Genomic DNA, 15782 nt, shown 5'->3' on the forward strand with positions numbered 1-15782 from the left:
AATAGTATAACTTGATTTTAAGTTGAGACAATTCTCAGATTTAAGTTAGGTGTCTCTCTCTCTACCAGAGACCCACCCCATTCCTTTCATCTGATGATTTTTTACTTTACCATTAATTTTGTGTTCCAGTCTTCTGGTCATATGCATTTGATTTCTTTAAAAACACAGTGTCAGAACAAGTGCTTCAGCCTTGATCTGATAAAATATGAGAAGACCTGAGTTATTTGTATTGGCTGAAGTCTCTTATCCATTCATAGTGAATTAACTTATAAAATAAATTATTTGGTGATCTTTTTTAGTTTTGGAAAAACTTTCTATTTTGGATTCTTTTTAGAAGAGCCTGATATTGGGACGCCTGGGTGGCTCAGTGTCTGCCTTTGGCTCAGGGTGTGATCCTGGAGTCCCAGGGGATCTGGTCCCACTGTTGGGCTCCCTGCAGGGAGCCTGCTTCTCCCTCTGCCTGTGTTTCTGCCTCTCTCTCTGTGTGTCTCTCATGAATAAATAAATAAAATCTTAAAAAAAAAAAAAACAACAACAACAGAAAGGAAGAGCCTGATACTTTAGCCATCTCAATTTGTTGTTTTTTTGCTTCTTTATCAGCTTAAGTTTAAACTACTAATTAAATCAAGTAATTTAAACAAAAAAATGTATACATGTTAAAACGATTTAAGTAATATAAAAGTAGGCCTTGCACTCATGGTTGCTCATCACATGGTTATTCCCCAGAGGCAACCTCTAATTGCCAGTTTAATTATATATTGTTCCTGAGGTATTCTATACCTCTAAAACTTACACAGGCATATATATACATTTTTGGATAACAAATTTACACCATGTGCCTTTGAGTGAGAATTAAATATTTTTTGTGTTTGGTGATTCAAGGTTCAGTACAGGATACAGAAATCCCTAGATATTTGAAGCCAGAAGGGATTTAATATAGGTAGTTGGGGGGGTGGTGCCTGGCTGGCTCAGTTGGTAGAGCATGTGACATGTGACTCTTAACCTCAGAGTCATAAGTCCAAGCCTCATGTTGGGCATGGAGCTTGCTTAAAATAAATAAAAAATAAACAACCAGCCAGCCAGCCAGCCAGCCAGCCACCACAGGCAGTTGAGTCCTTGGTACTTTCTCTTGCAATGACTTTTCAAACAATCAGAACTGGTTCATTAGGGGAGCTGCTACGTCTGAGGATGCTGTTGGAACTGCTACAGCCACTGGATAACCAAGGGCGTAGAGAATGGAAGCTGCCAGTTGGAGCTCTATCGAGAGGTAGCTAGATCAAGAAGTCGTCACTACAAGCACTGTTTTCTTAATACCTAGGAAGCTTCAAGGATCAGCTTCTAGGGACACCTGGGTGGCTCAGCGGTTGAGCATCTGCCTTTGGCTCAGGGGATGATCCAGGGGTAGGGATGGAGTCCCATATGGGGCTCCTTGTGGGGAGCCTACTTCTCCCTCTGCTTGTGTCTCTGCCTCTCTCTGTGTATCTAATGACTAAAAAAAAAAAAAAAAAAACTTAAAAAAAAAAATCAGCTTCTTACAAACAGCAGCAGCCAGAAGTCACAGTAACGCTAACTTCTGCTTCATTTCCACCTTCCAGATATGCAAATGCATTTAAAGGTGGAGCCCATTTCCTACCCTTCTATTTAGCTGCCAGGGGTAGGAAATGATAGGCAGGATAGGTGGAAAATACAGTTTTAAGCTTTCTGACCTCTGTAAGGTAGAAAAAGGTGAGCTAGATGTGGAGAGTATCAGTGAAGACCTTATCATTGTGATATAGGTAATTTCTTGCCAGTTACTTTTATTTTAAAATAGGGGTTGATTTAAATGGACCCCACTAAATTGCTAACATTTGCTCAGCTTTCTGATTTTTTTTTTTTATAGGACTGGGCCGAGCCTATGCCCTGGCATTTGCAGAAAGAGGTGCATCTGTTGTTGGTAAGTTGGTAAATATTTCTTTTTGACGAGTAAATGGAATATAAAGTACAATTGTCACAAGTCAGCCACCATCACATAATTTGTCAAGGTCAAGTTTCATCACTAATTATTTCTTCTGCCAGCAAAAATTTTTCTTGAGGCTGTCTCTCTAACTTCCTTTTTGAAGTAGACTAGTTTCACAGAATTTGCAGCTGAACAGAATTGATAAAGATGGTCAGGCATTCATTATATAACAGGAAATTCTTGAATTTGGTAAACTGTGAGCTGTAATTTTTTGAGATAGAAGGCTGGTGCAAGATGAATCCCTGCAAGTAAAATATATTGATAAGAATAGGAAGTGCATTTTGAGGACTAGAAGTTTGGAGTCAGAAAATCCAAAGCATGTTTGTTTTTAATCTCTTTCATCAAATTTTTTCATTTGGAAGCTTCTTACAACAGATATTTAAAGTGTTAATTGAAGGGGCAGTTGCATGGATTTTATTATGGATCATCAGTTGGAAGATGCTATATTGAGGGGTCACAAGGTGGGATATTTTAGTAATTTAAATGTTTTGACCTGGCATGATGTGGTGTGTCCACAAGAATGGATCTTTCTGCAGCCAAGCCTTTGTGGGCAATAAATGAATTAGTGCTGAGTGCAGGGTAGGTAGGTAGGGCAGATGATATGGCCAATATTTATTAGTCTCTTTTTTGGAGTAAAATTGTTGGCTTATAATGACTTCCTAATGACAGTTTTTTTTGCCTCTTACTAAGGAATGCAGAGAGACAAATTTGTTTATGGAGACATGCATAACAACCAGGTAAGCAGGCAACCTGGTTTTCTAGAGAAGACCCAAAGCAGCCATTTAATTATACTCTTCTCCCTCCATGGGAATATATAGCTTATCTCTATGGAAGGGACACAGAATCTTTGGATGTTCCTTGCCTAAAGACATATCCACTGTCTACTAATCCAGTCTGCTTCTTGGTGGCAAGCACAGATTTTGACATTGTGCTATTTAGCCAGAGGGTGTATAGTTCAGGCCCTGGCTGCCAGATTTTCGCAAGATAGTTCATGTCAGATCAAAGACCCGTGTTGTTACTGTTTTTTTTTTTTTTCCTCTTTTTTTTCTGTTGCTGTTTTGTAATATTTTTACCTTATACATTTTTATTTATTTACATTTTTTCCTACTCAATTCTGTAAGTGCAAGGACCCTATTTTATCTTCTGTATCTCCTGAAGGATCTAGAATATTTCCTTGTGCAAAGAGGTACTTTGTTCATTGGATCTTTTTTGTTGTTTGACATAGACTCTTCTTGGAGTTGGTGGGGGAGGGACAGGTGTGTCTTTGAGATGGGTTGAATAAATTCCTATTTCTGGTTGTGATTAAGATGTGATCTTAGTTTATAAACTTACTTTGTAAAGCCATGTGTGTTTGTGTGGATCAGTTTTCCTATCTTCATCTCTTACCACTGAATTTATTAAATTCAGAATAGAAGTTTTTGAGTTCTAACAAAAAGATACAGAGGTACGGCGTGTCTGTTTATTGTGTCATTGCCGTAGAAGTGGGATTGCAGCAAGTGCCGGTAAAGTCCAGCAAGGCAGAAGGATTTGTATCTTGGAAAATTATTTTGTCATACTTGGCTGAAGAGCCAGATTTAGTTTGGTTTAGGGGAAAAGTCAACCTCTGTGAAATTGCTTAGCTTTTGACTGATGTTTTTCTACTGCTGTTTATTGTGTGACCTGTTAACTTTGTAGACCAACAGTGAGTTGTGTTCCTTCCCTAACCACTGCTACCCTTTATTCTAGCTTTTTAAAACTAGATACCCTGCTTCCAGCTTACATCACACCACACTACTATTTCTCCTTTGTTCATTTTTGTTCTGCCCACCATATTTTTTACATGAGTAAGAAAAAGGAGAGGAACAAATAAACCTGGGATGGTATGACATCACAGTATCTGGTCTATGAAAAAGTGACTCCTCAGATAATTTTATGAGTAGCTCAGAGTTCAGGAAGAGGTAGGGCCAAAGGTGTAGGGTAGCTTTTGTGACCTTTGAGCTTGTGGCCAGCTGTGTCTCTGCTCTAAGTGTCTTCCTAATTTCAGGATCCCAGCTAAAGGAGCAACATCTGTCTGGGTCATTGCTGTGGGGGAATACCAGTGGATCCACTTGATGGCTCCTAAATCTGTCCTGTGCTAGCATGCCACTTCCATTCACATTTCATTGGCCAGAAGAAATCACTTGGCCAGGCATCACAAAAGATGTTCTCTAGCTTCATGTTAATATGATTGCTGTGTCTTCTGTTCCATAACATAAAGCATTATGGGTATAAGGGTATAAGAACTGCTCAGCCTTTTCTCAATGGGTGAGCCATAGGCCAGTCTCTGATTTTTAAGTTTTCTCTTGAGGCATGGTAAGAAGACTCAAGTGGTCCAGCAAGAAGAACCTCTTTTTTGATGGTCAGAAAGGCAGAAGATTTTCAATTCTCGAACTGGAGAAGTAATACCTTTGGGTCATTGAAGCCGTGACCCTTTAAGGGGGGCATAATTTCTTTTCCGTGCTGCAGTTTTACAGTGGCTGGTAAAGATGACTCTTAGGCTCCTGTGGTCTGATGCCAGAGCCCGTATTTCCAACCCCTGTGTGATCCTCATAGCCGGAAGGGGAACCCTGGTGGGAAAAATGCACTGGCTTCGAAGTTAGGTTGTGCTTGGAATCCTGGCTGTGCTGCCTCATCACGTGACCTCTGGCACTATTAGAAGCCACCTTTATCAAACTTCGAGCATCATGGTGGGGATTAAGTGACCTCAAAAATTAAAGGCCTTTTTTAAAAAAACATTTTTAAAGATTTTATTTATTTGAGAGAGTATGGGAGTGGGGAGGGGCAGGCAGAGAGGGAGAAGCAGACTCCCCACTGAGCAGGGAGCCCCATGTAGGGCTCAATCCCAGGACCCTGGGATCATGACCTGAGCCTAGGGCAGATGCTCAACCGACTGAGCCACTCAGGCATCCCCCAAATTAAAGACCTTTGTAAAGGGAAAAGAATGGAGCCAATAGTAGAGACTGCCTGCCTTGTGCTAGGTATTGTGCTGAGGACCTGGAGGTGTCAAAGCCTGAGGTTTTTCTCACTCAAGGGCATCCCAGCCTCCTTATATAAAACGTGTTTCTTTTCTAGATTTTCAAAGGAAAGGGCCTGCCTTAGGCACTGATGTATTTTCTCAAGTGTAAGCCGAGTGCTTAGTGATCAGTCAAGCAAGACATACATATTGAAACTGGTGTAATCTCTCTGGAGAACAGTAAGGTGTTTCCTCACAAAGCTAAAAATAGAACTACCCTATGATCCAGCAATTGCATTAGTAGGTATTTACCCAAAGAATATAAAAATACACATTTGAAGGAGTACATGGACCCCAGTGTTTATAGCAGCATTATCAACAATAGCCAAAGTGGAAACAGCCCATTGAGTGATGAGTGATAAATGGATAAAAAAGTTTCTCTCTCGGGCAGCCCCAGTGGTGCAGTGGTTTGGAGCAGTGGTTTAACGCCGCCTGCAGCCTGGGGCATGATCCTGGGGACCGGGGATCGAGTCCCGCGTCGGGCTCCCTGTGTGGAGCCCACTTCTCCCTCTGCCTGTGTTGTGTCTCTGCCTCTCTCTCTCTCTGTGAGCCTCTATGAATGAATAAATAAAAAATCTTAAAAAAAAAGTTTCTCTCACACACACATGCACATAGAATGGAATACTACTCAGCCATTAATTCATTCATTCAAAAAGAATGAAATCTCGCCATTAGCAGTGATATGGATGGAGCTAGAGTATATTATGCTAAGTGAAGTAAGTCAATCAGAGGAAGACAAATACCATATGGTTTCATTCATGTAGAATTTAAGAAACAAAATTGATGACATATGGGAGAGGAAAAAAAGGAAATCATGAGAGACTGTTAATGATAGAGAACAAAGTGAAGGTAGATGGAAGGAGATGGGTTGAGGATGGGTTAGATGGGTGATGGGCATTAAGCAGCACACTTGTGATGAGTACTGGGTGTTGTATGTAAATGATGAACCACTGAACTCTACTCCTGAAGCCAACATTGAACTGTACGTCAACTACCTAGAATTTAGATAAAATAAGTAAGTAAATAAAGGGAAAAAAAAAGACATATGTGCTGCTTAAGCAAATAAGTTATATGAATGAAAGCACATGTGGATTCCAGCTTATAATAATAAATGAGCTCTATGTACAATGCCCACATCTTCCCCAGATGCTTCCAATTACTATTGCTAACCCAGATTTTAGGCGACAGCCTTTAAAGATAGCTAGAGAATAGCTCTAGCCATTTAGCATTTTAAAATGATATAAAACCTAAAAATAATTCATACAGGTAATAGACAGCATTGTATGGACTCAGTTATTCATCCAACAGTTATTTATTGGGTGCTTGTCATGTAGCAAACATTTTTCTAGCAGCTGAGGGAGTGGAGTGGGAAACAAAACAAATGGGGTCCCTGTTTTCACAGAGCTTACCTTCTAGTGGAGGGCGGTGGGGAAACAATAAATAGATATGTAAAAATATATCCAATAAAACAATCAGAATGAATGGGCTGGAAGAGAACTCCAAGGAAGGACATGTAGGCAGGGCAGGATTGTGCCCTGAAAAGGTTTGGGGCCCAGGAATGGTGACAGGGGCCACAGCTATGCCTCAGTCTTGAGGCAGGAGGAGGCTCAGGTGTTCAGGGTCAGCCAGAGGGTCCCTGCAGCTGGAGCAAGGTCATCAACTGGAACAAAACTGAGATGAGAGCAGAGGTCACAGAAGGCCAGGTTGCGTAAGATTGTTCATTCTGAGTCAGGCCTCTTCTACTCTGATGGAGATGGGAAGCCATTTTTGAGTAAACAGAGGAGCAGCATAACCTGATTTAAGTTTTAAATGGATGGTTCTGATTGCTATGTAGAGAATGATTGTGAGGAAGCAAGAGTGGAAGTGGAGATGGATGAAGAGGTCATTGGGCCTTTTATACTATTAACTCTTCTTGTACACCCTTGGGATTTTTCCATTTAGAAAGAGAAGTGGAAGCAGAGAGTCTTATCAAGATGTTAGCAATAATCCACATAAGAGATGGTGGTGATTTAAGTAGGTCATGGGGTGAAGGTGGTGCAGAGGTTAAACTAGGTATATTTTGAAGGTAGATATGGCAGGATTTGCTGATACAGTTTGCAAGGGAAGGAGGAAGATAGTCCATTTACTGAGACAGGAAAGACCACAGGAGGGCCAAATCGTTGGCGAGATGTTCCTGCTAGACTTTCAGATGGAGATACTAAGTAGGAAGTGGGGTACAAGAAAGACTCTGTATTTGGGGGACAGGTTGGAACTATATAAATCTGAATCTTCTCAGTTTTATAGGTGGTATTTGAAGCCAGGAGACTGGATCAGATTACCTGAGTGATGAGTATAGATGAACAGGAGAAGAGGTCCAAGGACTGAACTCTAGATGACCAGTTTCTTATTTTCATTTTTTTCTCTCAGTGAAGATACCTTTGATGCCATCTTGTTGTTTAGACAAGGAAAATCAGGGACAGGAACCTAATTTAAGACACTGCTGTCTAAACTGCCACTGCATTTTGTGGTCCTTCAAATATTTAGATACATTTATGGCCACTCTGGAGAAGATTGCTGATGACTAGGGTGATTGTATCTTTCAACCCAATGTTGAAGATAGTAATGGCAACTCTGTGTTGTTCCCTTTTTGTTTAGTGGAAAAAATTACGTTCTTTTTAGGATACAAGAAACTTGTTAACAGCATTAGAGGAACAGAGTAGCATTGCGGTTGGGTCCGGGTTCTAGTCCAGATTTTGCTGTTTCAGACAGCCTTGGGAGCCTGGGGCAAGTTACCTAACTCTTCCTGACTTTCTTCATCTACGAAACTAGAACAGGTGTTCCTGCCAATTTTTAAATCTCTGTGGGGATCAAAGGCTGCAGTGTACCCAATAGTTCTTTGAAAATGAGAAGTATGGCACATACTAATATAAGCTACTAATGATATGTTTAAAATTTATTTATTATTATTACTCCTTACAATTTTAGCCATACATTTAATGGTAACAGTGTCACATAGTATGAATATATTTTTCTTTGTGTTTAATTGCAGAAGTCTTTTCACATTGTTGCTATCCCAGGCTTTGACCATGTAGCCAGAAAAGTGTTCTAGTTCAGGTGATAAGCCTGTGATTTAGGTCTGATGACAGTGGCATGATGAATGGGGTCAGTGTTAATTTAGTACATACTAATGTATAGACTTCAATAAATCTGTTTTGCTGTTTAGCTGCATGGCACTGATCTCAGTAAATTATTCTGGCTTCATTGCTTACTTGTTTGGTTGCACTTTGAACAATTTCCACTTGAGGGTAGTGTTCTGTTGCACAATAGAGCAATTCTTTATTAAAAATGCCATTGGCCAATTTGCTTTTTAACTTTCCCTTACTTAGTTAAAAAGGCTCTTAAAAGAATGTGATCTGCATGTCTTAAACTCCTGATGTTTTTTACTGGTTGTTTCTTGTCATTTGAGTAATTGCATGGAAATTAACGATTAATAGGAATTCAGTCTTGAGAATCTTTTTTCATTTCTTGAGGGATAATGTCAGCCTCTTTCCATTACTTTGTATCTTCATACTAGTTTTTATTTGCAATAAGACAATAAGACTACATTGTTTGAAAAATATATTCCAGTCCACATTTCGAGAAACCCTTTTTACTTAAAAAAGCTATATGAAAACACATTTCACTTAGCTGATTTTCATTGTGGTTAGGCATTGGCTTTTTCCCTGTCTCATTCTCTTATCTTTAACCACCCAACCCTATCCAGCCTTAACCTGAATCAAAAAAAGGGGGGGTGGGTGTGCGGGAAGAGAGAGAAAGAGGGAGAGAGACGTTCTTTAAAAGAAAAAAAATCGTGTTTGTTTTTTTCCAGATGTGGCATCCATCCCTTTGGTAATATTAAAAGGCTCTCAATTTTAGTATGTAACACCTTGTCATTTATTTTTTTATTTTTATTTTTTATTTTTTCACCTTGTCATTTATTAATTAGTAATTTTTTTATTGTCGTTCCTCAAAATTTATGTAATTACTCCCCAGATGTTCATTTTGCAATGTAAATTGTTTCTTTGTCTCAAGTGTTTTTATTAATTTGTTTTTTTCAGGTTATTTGTTATTGATCTATGTATCTTCTCATTAGTTTTTGCATGTTATTTTGTAAATTTTACCTTCAGTTGTGACATACACTAACTTTATTATTTGTCCCCATTATTTAGTTCTGTTGGCCTTTATATACTTGTTGTTACATCCATGGATTATTATAGCCATCCCATACTTAACTTTGAGTAGATGAGAAAAGGTCTTTGAGGACAGGTGCCATCTTCCTATGTAGATTTTCCTGCAAATAGTAAATGCTCGATTCAGGTTTGTATCTGTGTAATGGAATACTGTGAGATGTGTGGTAAGTATGGTTCGTTGTTAAAACATCTAACAGTGGAGTCATGGTATCAATTAGCGGCTGAACACATATGAGTTCTGTATGTAGTTTCTGATCTCTTTTAACAGATAAGTTTTATTACTTTTATTGTAGACCCTGATACACTAGGCTTTATGAATATTTTTCTTCCTTTTACTGAAAGTGGGTCGAATCATGTTTTTTCTTTTCAAAAAAGAAAAGCATTGCAAAGTTAATCTCATGACCTGAATCTGTGTTTCAGTATATTTGTTGCTTCATCTCTCACTCTAAACAAAGAGGCAGGTTTGAAGGTATCTGTCTTCTGGCATGTTTCATAAGACGGGTACAGCGTAGGAAGGAATTGAGATAACAGAATACAGTTACAATGGGCTTTTATTTCCAATTTGTATTTTGAGGCTTGGAAATGAGTTCTTGTTTGTTTTTGCATTGCAGTGAATGATTTAGGAGGAGACTTTAAGGGATTGGGTAAAGGCTCCTTTGCAGCTGCCGATAAGGTTGTTGAAGAAATACGAAGTAAAGGCGGAAAAGCTGTGGCCAACTATGGTATGATATTTGAAAGAGCTATACTGTTTCTTCCATTTTCCTTCAGCTACTGCTGTCGCTCGCTATTGCTCACGTTAGTGATCATTGAGCAAATGTCTCAGCATTCCAGTGTGAGTATGAGATTAGATTTTCACTGGGTCAGCCCAATCTGTTTGGCTATTTTATATAATATATGAGGTTTTTAAGAACTTTTGATATAGATAATTTCACAAGTCTTAACTTTCAGCCTGTTGTTTACTTAACATTTTATTAATAAAATCAGTAAATTATTTTATGATAAAATCAGTAAATTCTTAATGATTATTAATGATGTGACTATGAATATGCTCTTGTTCTTGAAAAACCCATTTTAGCTAAAAGGTTTTAGGTATTTCTACAGAATAACATTAGATTCTTCTTTTAAAAAATAGTTGTAGAGAAATCCTTGAAGTATTAGAGTGTAGGAAGTAAAATGCCCTTTTGTATCCAACCACCGAGTTCCCTTTTGCACAAGTAATCATTGTTGTATGTAACTTTCTTACCTTTGTAAAAACCTAAGAATCAAAGTTAGGCATTAAAAAGTAAACCACAAGGAAAACAGCATTTGATATATTGATTCTAATAGTATCTGTAAGGAACCTTCTCAAATAGATCCACTTTAAAAAGTAAGTGCTTACTGACTTTTCTGCAAATTAGATTGTTTTTATTAGCCAGTGGTAAAATTAGATTGCCAGTCACTTGATCTTGACATTTTAAAGGAAAGGAAATAGGATATGATTTGTTTTGAGGTTCTAGGGAATAATGAGACAGATATTTTAGTATCTTCTTACTGAAGAGCTACAAAAAATATTTTCAACTTTTTAAAAAAAATTCTGGAGTTAAATTTATTTTATAATGATAACAATTCCAGACTCTCCCCCTTCCTATCCCCCCAGTTCTGATATGCAATCCGTATCAATCAATCCAGATGCAGTTAGGAAAACCTCCTGTAGGTTTCCTTTTTTTTTTTTTAAGATCTTATTTATGTAGTTTTGAGAGAGGGAGAGAGCACTTGAGTATGTGTGGGTGTGCTCATGAGGGGTGAGGTGAGGGGCAAAGGGAGAGGCAGATTCCCTGCTGAGCAGGGAGCCTGATGTGGGGACTCTCTCCCAGGCCCTGGGATCATGACCTGAGCCTAAGGCAGATGCTTAACCAAAGGCAGATATCAACTGAACCACTCAGGTACCCCTCCCTGTAGGTTTCCAAGTGTGAAGGTTTTAATACAAATAATTAAAGGCTTGCATAACCATTAGAGGGGCTGAGCAGGTTCATGTCAAGGAATCTGAATGACTGGGTCAGCCTGCAGCAGGCAGTTCCCACGGCTTACCTGGATATGCCAGCTCTCTTTCATCTGCACTCTGCTCCTAAGATTTGCCTGCATCTGCAGGCTTCTCCTCCTCCTCTGTTCTTTAGATGGGTGTCTATTTTTGGCAGATCTATCTCAGGACTTTATGGATCTCAAGGAAGAGGGAGTATGTTTCCTGGCTCCTCCCCCACTGATTGTACAGAACAGAGAGAGGCAGTGGGATGTTGATACCTGGCCATTTGACACACAACTCTGGGGATATGAGCCCTTCCCCTGGGCTGATGAGTAGAAGATAAGAAAGCCACTCTGTTTTGTGGAGCTTTACTTTTTGTACTTAGTATTGTACAAACAGTAGGTTTATTTCCGTATGTAGTTATATAGCATTGAACTTGCTTTTTCAAATTAAACATGTACCCCCTTTCCTTCCTTGTAAATTCTGATTAGCATCTTTAAAGGGAAATGCTAATGTGACTATAAAATTAAATACAAATTAAACAAAATTAAATACTCAGTTTGTCTGTCATACTAGTCACATCTCAAGGGCTCAGTGGACACTCGTGTATAGTGACTACTATATTATGATGGAAATAAGACATTTCCATCCTCACAGAAAGTTGTATTTTAGAGATAGTATTTGTCAAAATATTTTTTATTCCCCCCCCCCCTTTTTTTAAGTTCAAGAATTGTTTTAGGGGCTGCATTTCCTTTGTAACATTAAATCATCTATATTTTGATTTGTTATGTGCCTGCAATATAAATTTATTTTTGTGGAAATCTGTTGAGTGAATAGTATCTGTCATGTACTGTGCTCCACAGAGTTTAGAAGTTTTTTGTGAGGGATATTACTGATGTTTCATACTAATTTTCCATTCCTCCAGATTCAGTGGAAGCAGGAGAGAAGATTGTACGGACAGCACTAGAAGCTTTTGGAAGAATAGGTGATGTTTCTTTGTGTTTATGGCATTAACAGAGGAGCTCCTACCTTCCTAATAAAGTGTTTTTGATTTTATTTTTGTTTATAAAAAATTCCTTTTTTCTTTATAAGCAAGTTTTTCTTTATTCATTTTACATAGCCAAGTTTTTTGATTTAGTTTTTTTGATTTTGCAAACTAATTTTTTTACATTCCTTACCTCATTCCATAAAAGGCTTGAGGTGGCATTTTTTATGCAAAACTATGTTGAGTTTGTTTTACGTTTTTTTGGTCTTAAAAACTTTAAGAAAGTTATAAGCATTTTCTAAGTTTCTTATACGTGATAATTGAATTATGCCCCAAATATGTTTATAAAATAAATATTTTGGCAATAGAGGACCCCATGGAATCTTTTAGATAATTATGATTTAAATCATAAGGATTCAGTATCTTGTGAATTAGTTAATAATTAATTAGTTATTTTATAAATTAAAATAAAAATCTTTAGTTTTGAGAAGGATTTCAAATGTGTTGTTTAGTTTATTCCTCTCTAGATAATCTTTCTGGTTTAGTTCCACATGTTCTTAGTAAAAGATTATTGAGCTACTACAGGGAAACATTCCTGCAGAGAAGCCCAACATGTTTACATTCTGGAAAACATTAATTTTTATAATTTGAATGTGCTCTCCCCCCCTTTATTTTGTCTAGTAGATTTGTTTTTCTGGTTATGCTGTGTTGAGCTTATAAGGGACTTGTTCATTTGACAGAGGGATAAAGGTCACAAAGATACGAAGTTATAGGGTAAGAACAGCCACAAGATAATGGTTGAACCTTAAAAAACATTGTTTTTTTTTTTTAATAGTAAGAATACAGTTATGTATTAAGAAAGGCCATCAGTTTCTTTTTTTAAAAAAAATTTTTTTTAAAAATTTATTTATGATAGTCACACAGATAGAGGGGGGGGGGCAGAGGGAGAAGCAGGCTCCATGCACCGGGAGCCTGATGTGGGATTCGATCCCGGGTCTCCAAGATCGTGCCCTGGGCCAAAGGCAGGCGCCAAACCGCTGCGCCACCCAGGGATCCCAGGCCATCAGTTTCTAAAAATAGTTTCCTTCCTGGAATTTTGATGCTTGAGTGGCAAAGAAAAATCTTTTATACTTTTAACTTTCTGAGTGAATTCTGAGGTTAAATGTGGCTTATGGTTACCAGTGAATGCTAAGAACCTAAGAGTTGAGCAACAGCTGATTATATAAATAGAATTTTGGCAGAAGGTGGAGGTGGAAATATTTACATATGTAAGTTTGAGAGGAAAGCCCTGACATGATGAGAAACTTGTGAATCAGAGGGTTTTTTTGTTGTTGTTGTTTGCTTTTGTTTTTTTTTTCTCTGATAGCAAAAATTTTATAGAATTTTGTTCTGATAGCACTCTTTTGCTATTATTATTTACTTTTCCATGAGGGAGAAAAAGCCAAATTTTGAAAGAAATATGAGTTGTAAGCCAATGCAAATTAATATACTTGCTTTTATGTTTGTGACTTGAATTTTTTTATATTGTAGATGTTGTGGTCAACAATGCTGGGTGAGTATCTCTTTTTTTCATTTTGGGTAAAATAATGTGCATGCAAAGTTTTTGGTGAGTTTTTAAAGTGGATACTCCTTCCCTGTCTAACCTGTATGATACTGTTTTTAGAATTCTGAGGGACAGTTCTTTTGGTAGAATAAGCGATGAAGATTGGGGTAAGTTGTTTGTAACATATGTCTCTGTGGAGCCTAGCTATTCCTTTAGCCTTTTAATATTTGAGAAATTTGTACATTTAAGGAAAAGCTTACTTCTACTTACTTTTGCTTCTGTTAATGTAGATGATGAGCATGATGAATACTAAGCTTTACAACTGAAAATGACAACAGTTGGAAGTAGCCTATTTTCTTTTAACATTTTATAAATGAAAAAATTTTAAGCCATTTGGCAGAAATTACCTGAAAGGATTTTGCGTCTTTCAATTCTTTTCTCCCTTTTTTCTTCTTGAGAAGTTGTTAGCATTTTCTAGCCATATTAACTCTTTCTAACAGTCTTCAACCTGCTTAGTTCCCTGTGCATTCTTATTTCAAGAGCAAGATCAGGATATGGAAGGGAGTCTGGGGCACTGAAAATGTTGGAGATCTGAGAACTGGGTGGGAATACCTTAGATGTTTCTCCTGTGTAGGGGAACATCCCATTAGGAATGCCACATTGGGAAGATTGAGTTTTGATAATGAGCAAATCACTTTTTTTTGGTTTGTTTGCTCTTTATGCCTTTACTTTCATGGCCATCAGAACTATAACAAACAATGGTGGCTGGAAGTGTAGGAGACGTGGGAGCTGAGGTGAGTTACGTCACTGTGGATGGAGTGATGGAGTGTGCTTCTAGGATGTACTGCCAGAAGTTCTTTGGGAAGAAGCAAAGCATCTTTGTGATTTGTTATTAAAGGGCTCTTAATTTCCTCTTTTTGCTTTAACAACTGGGGTAAGAAAGAAGTGGAGAAAGAAAGGATTTGCTGGCAAAGTAGGATTATGTTCTTGACCCCCTTTCAGCTCTGGTGAGGCTGGGTCGTTTCCACTCCTGGCTCACCACTCCTAACCACCCGGCTACCTTTACCTTTTTTTAGTTTTTCTTTTTAAGTTCATTTTTTCACTTTTGTATTCTTCTAATATACCTATGAAAACATTTGTTGAGGTTCTAGCCTGAAACAAAAATTAATAACAGTGATAATTAAAAATAAAATTAAATCTAGAGTTGTTTATCTATCTGAATCATTTCCCAGGTTGTCTGTTCATCTCTTTAAAAACAGATGGGCCCCACCGCCCAATCTTCCCCCCTCCCCCCCCCACCATCCTTCCCTCCCTTCCTCTCCCCCTGCCTTGATTCCTCCCTCTCTCCCTCTATTTTCTGATCCTCCTCTGCCCCATCGCATCTGCAATTTACCCTGGTAAAAATAGGGATATAGGGACATAGTGAGTAACTGGCAAACATTTCTTGACAGTGAACCGTGTAGGTCATGATTATGTTTTTTTAGAATTTTTATTTATTTCATTAAAAAAACTTTCATTATTGAAGAATGGTTGACATGCAATATTATATTATTTTCAAGTGCACAACATAGTGATTCAACAATTGTATACATTACACTTTTTTTTTTTTTTTTTTTACATTTTAACTAATGTTTGTGTTCAGTCCCAATTGTATGTATAAAATTTTCGGATGTTTGTATTAGTGGATTCTTTTTTATAAATTAGACATAAAGATAGCGTTGTATTTAGATGTGTAGAGGGATTACAATAATTTTATCACAAATTATAAGGAGAATGGGTATGGACGTATGGACTATTGATTGGTTACATAATTGAGACAAAAGCAAAAATGGTTATTCAGAGCAGCAATATGACAGTAGTTGATTTTGAATGCTCAATATAAAGTGAACATCTTTGTATAAATAAATTATATTGTATAAATAAATCATTTATACAAAATATTGTATGTATAAATCATTTCTTATATTGATTTTGCCTCTCTAATTTTTGACAAAATATATAATCAAAATAATTTATTGTT

At 37.6% G+C, this 15782-nt stretch overlaps 2 protein-coding genes across 6 annotated transcripts in view; one reads left to right on the forward strand and one right to left on the reverse strand.

Moving 5' to 3' along the window:
- Window positions 1–15782, reverse strand: part of LOC144321961 (uncharacterized) — a 143777-nt gene that overhangs the window by 29215 nt on the left and 98780 nt on the right. The window lies entirely within an intron of this gene.
- Window positions 1–15782, forward strand: part of HSD17B4 (hydroxysteroid 17-beta dehydrogenase 4) — a 98181-nt gene that overhangs the window by 3036 nt on the left and 79363 nt on the right. For 2 of the 4 annotated variants that reach the window (XM_077911317.1, XM_077911319.1), the window contains exons 2-6: window positions 1880–1933; window positions 9847–9957; window positions 12160–12219; window positions 13750–13771; window positions 13883–13929. In XM_077911317.1, the coding sequence (XP_077767443.1) occupies window positions 1880–1933; window positions 9847–9957; window positions 12160–12219; window positions 13750–13771; window positions 13883–13929 (294 nt within the window). Of the gene's footprint in view, window positions 1–1124; window positions 1268–1879; window positions 1934–2686; window positions 2734–9846; window positions 9958–12159; window positions 12220–13749; window positions 13772–13882; window positions 13930–15782 lie in introns of those variants that run through there. The other 2 variants (XM_077911315.1, XM_077911318.1) reach the window with 2 other exon arrangements.

This window comes from Canis aureus, chromosome 10 (assembly GCF_053574225.1).
Source record: "Canis aureus isolate CA01 chromosome 10, VMU_Caureus_v.1.0, whole genome shotgun sequence".
Lineage (NCBI taxonomy): Eukaryota > Metazoa > Chordata > Mammalia > Carnivora > Canidae > Canis > Canis aureus.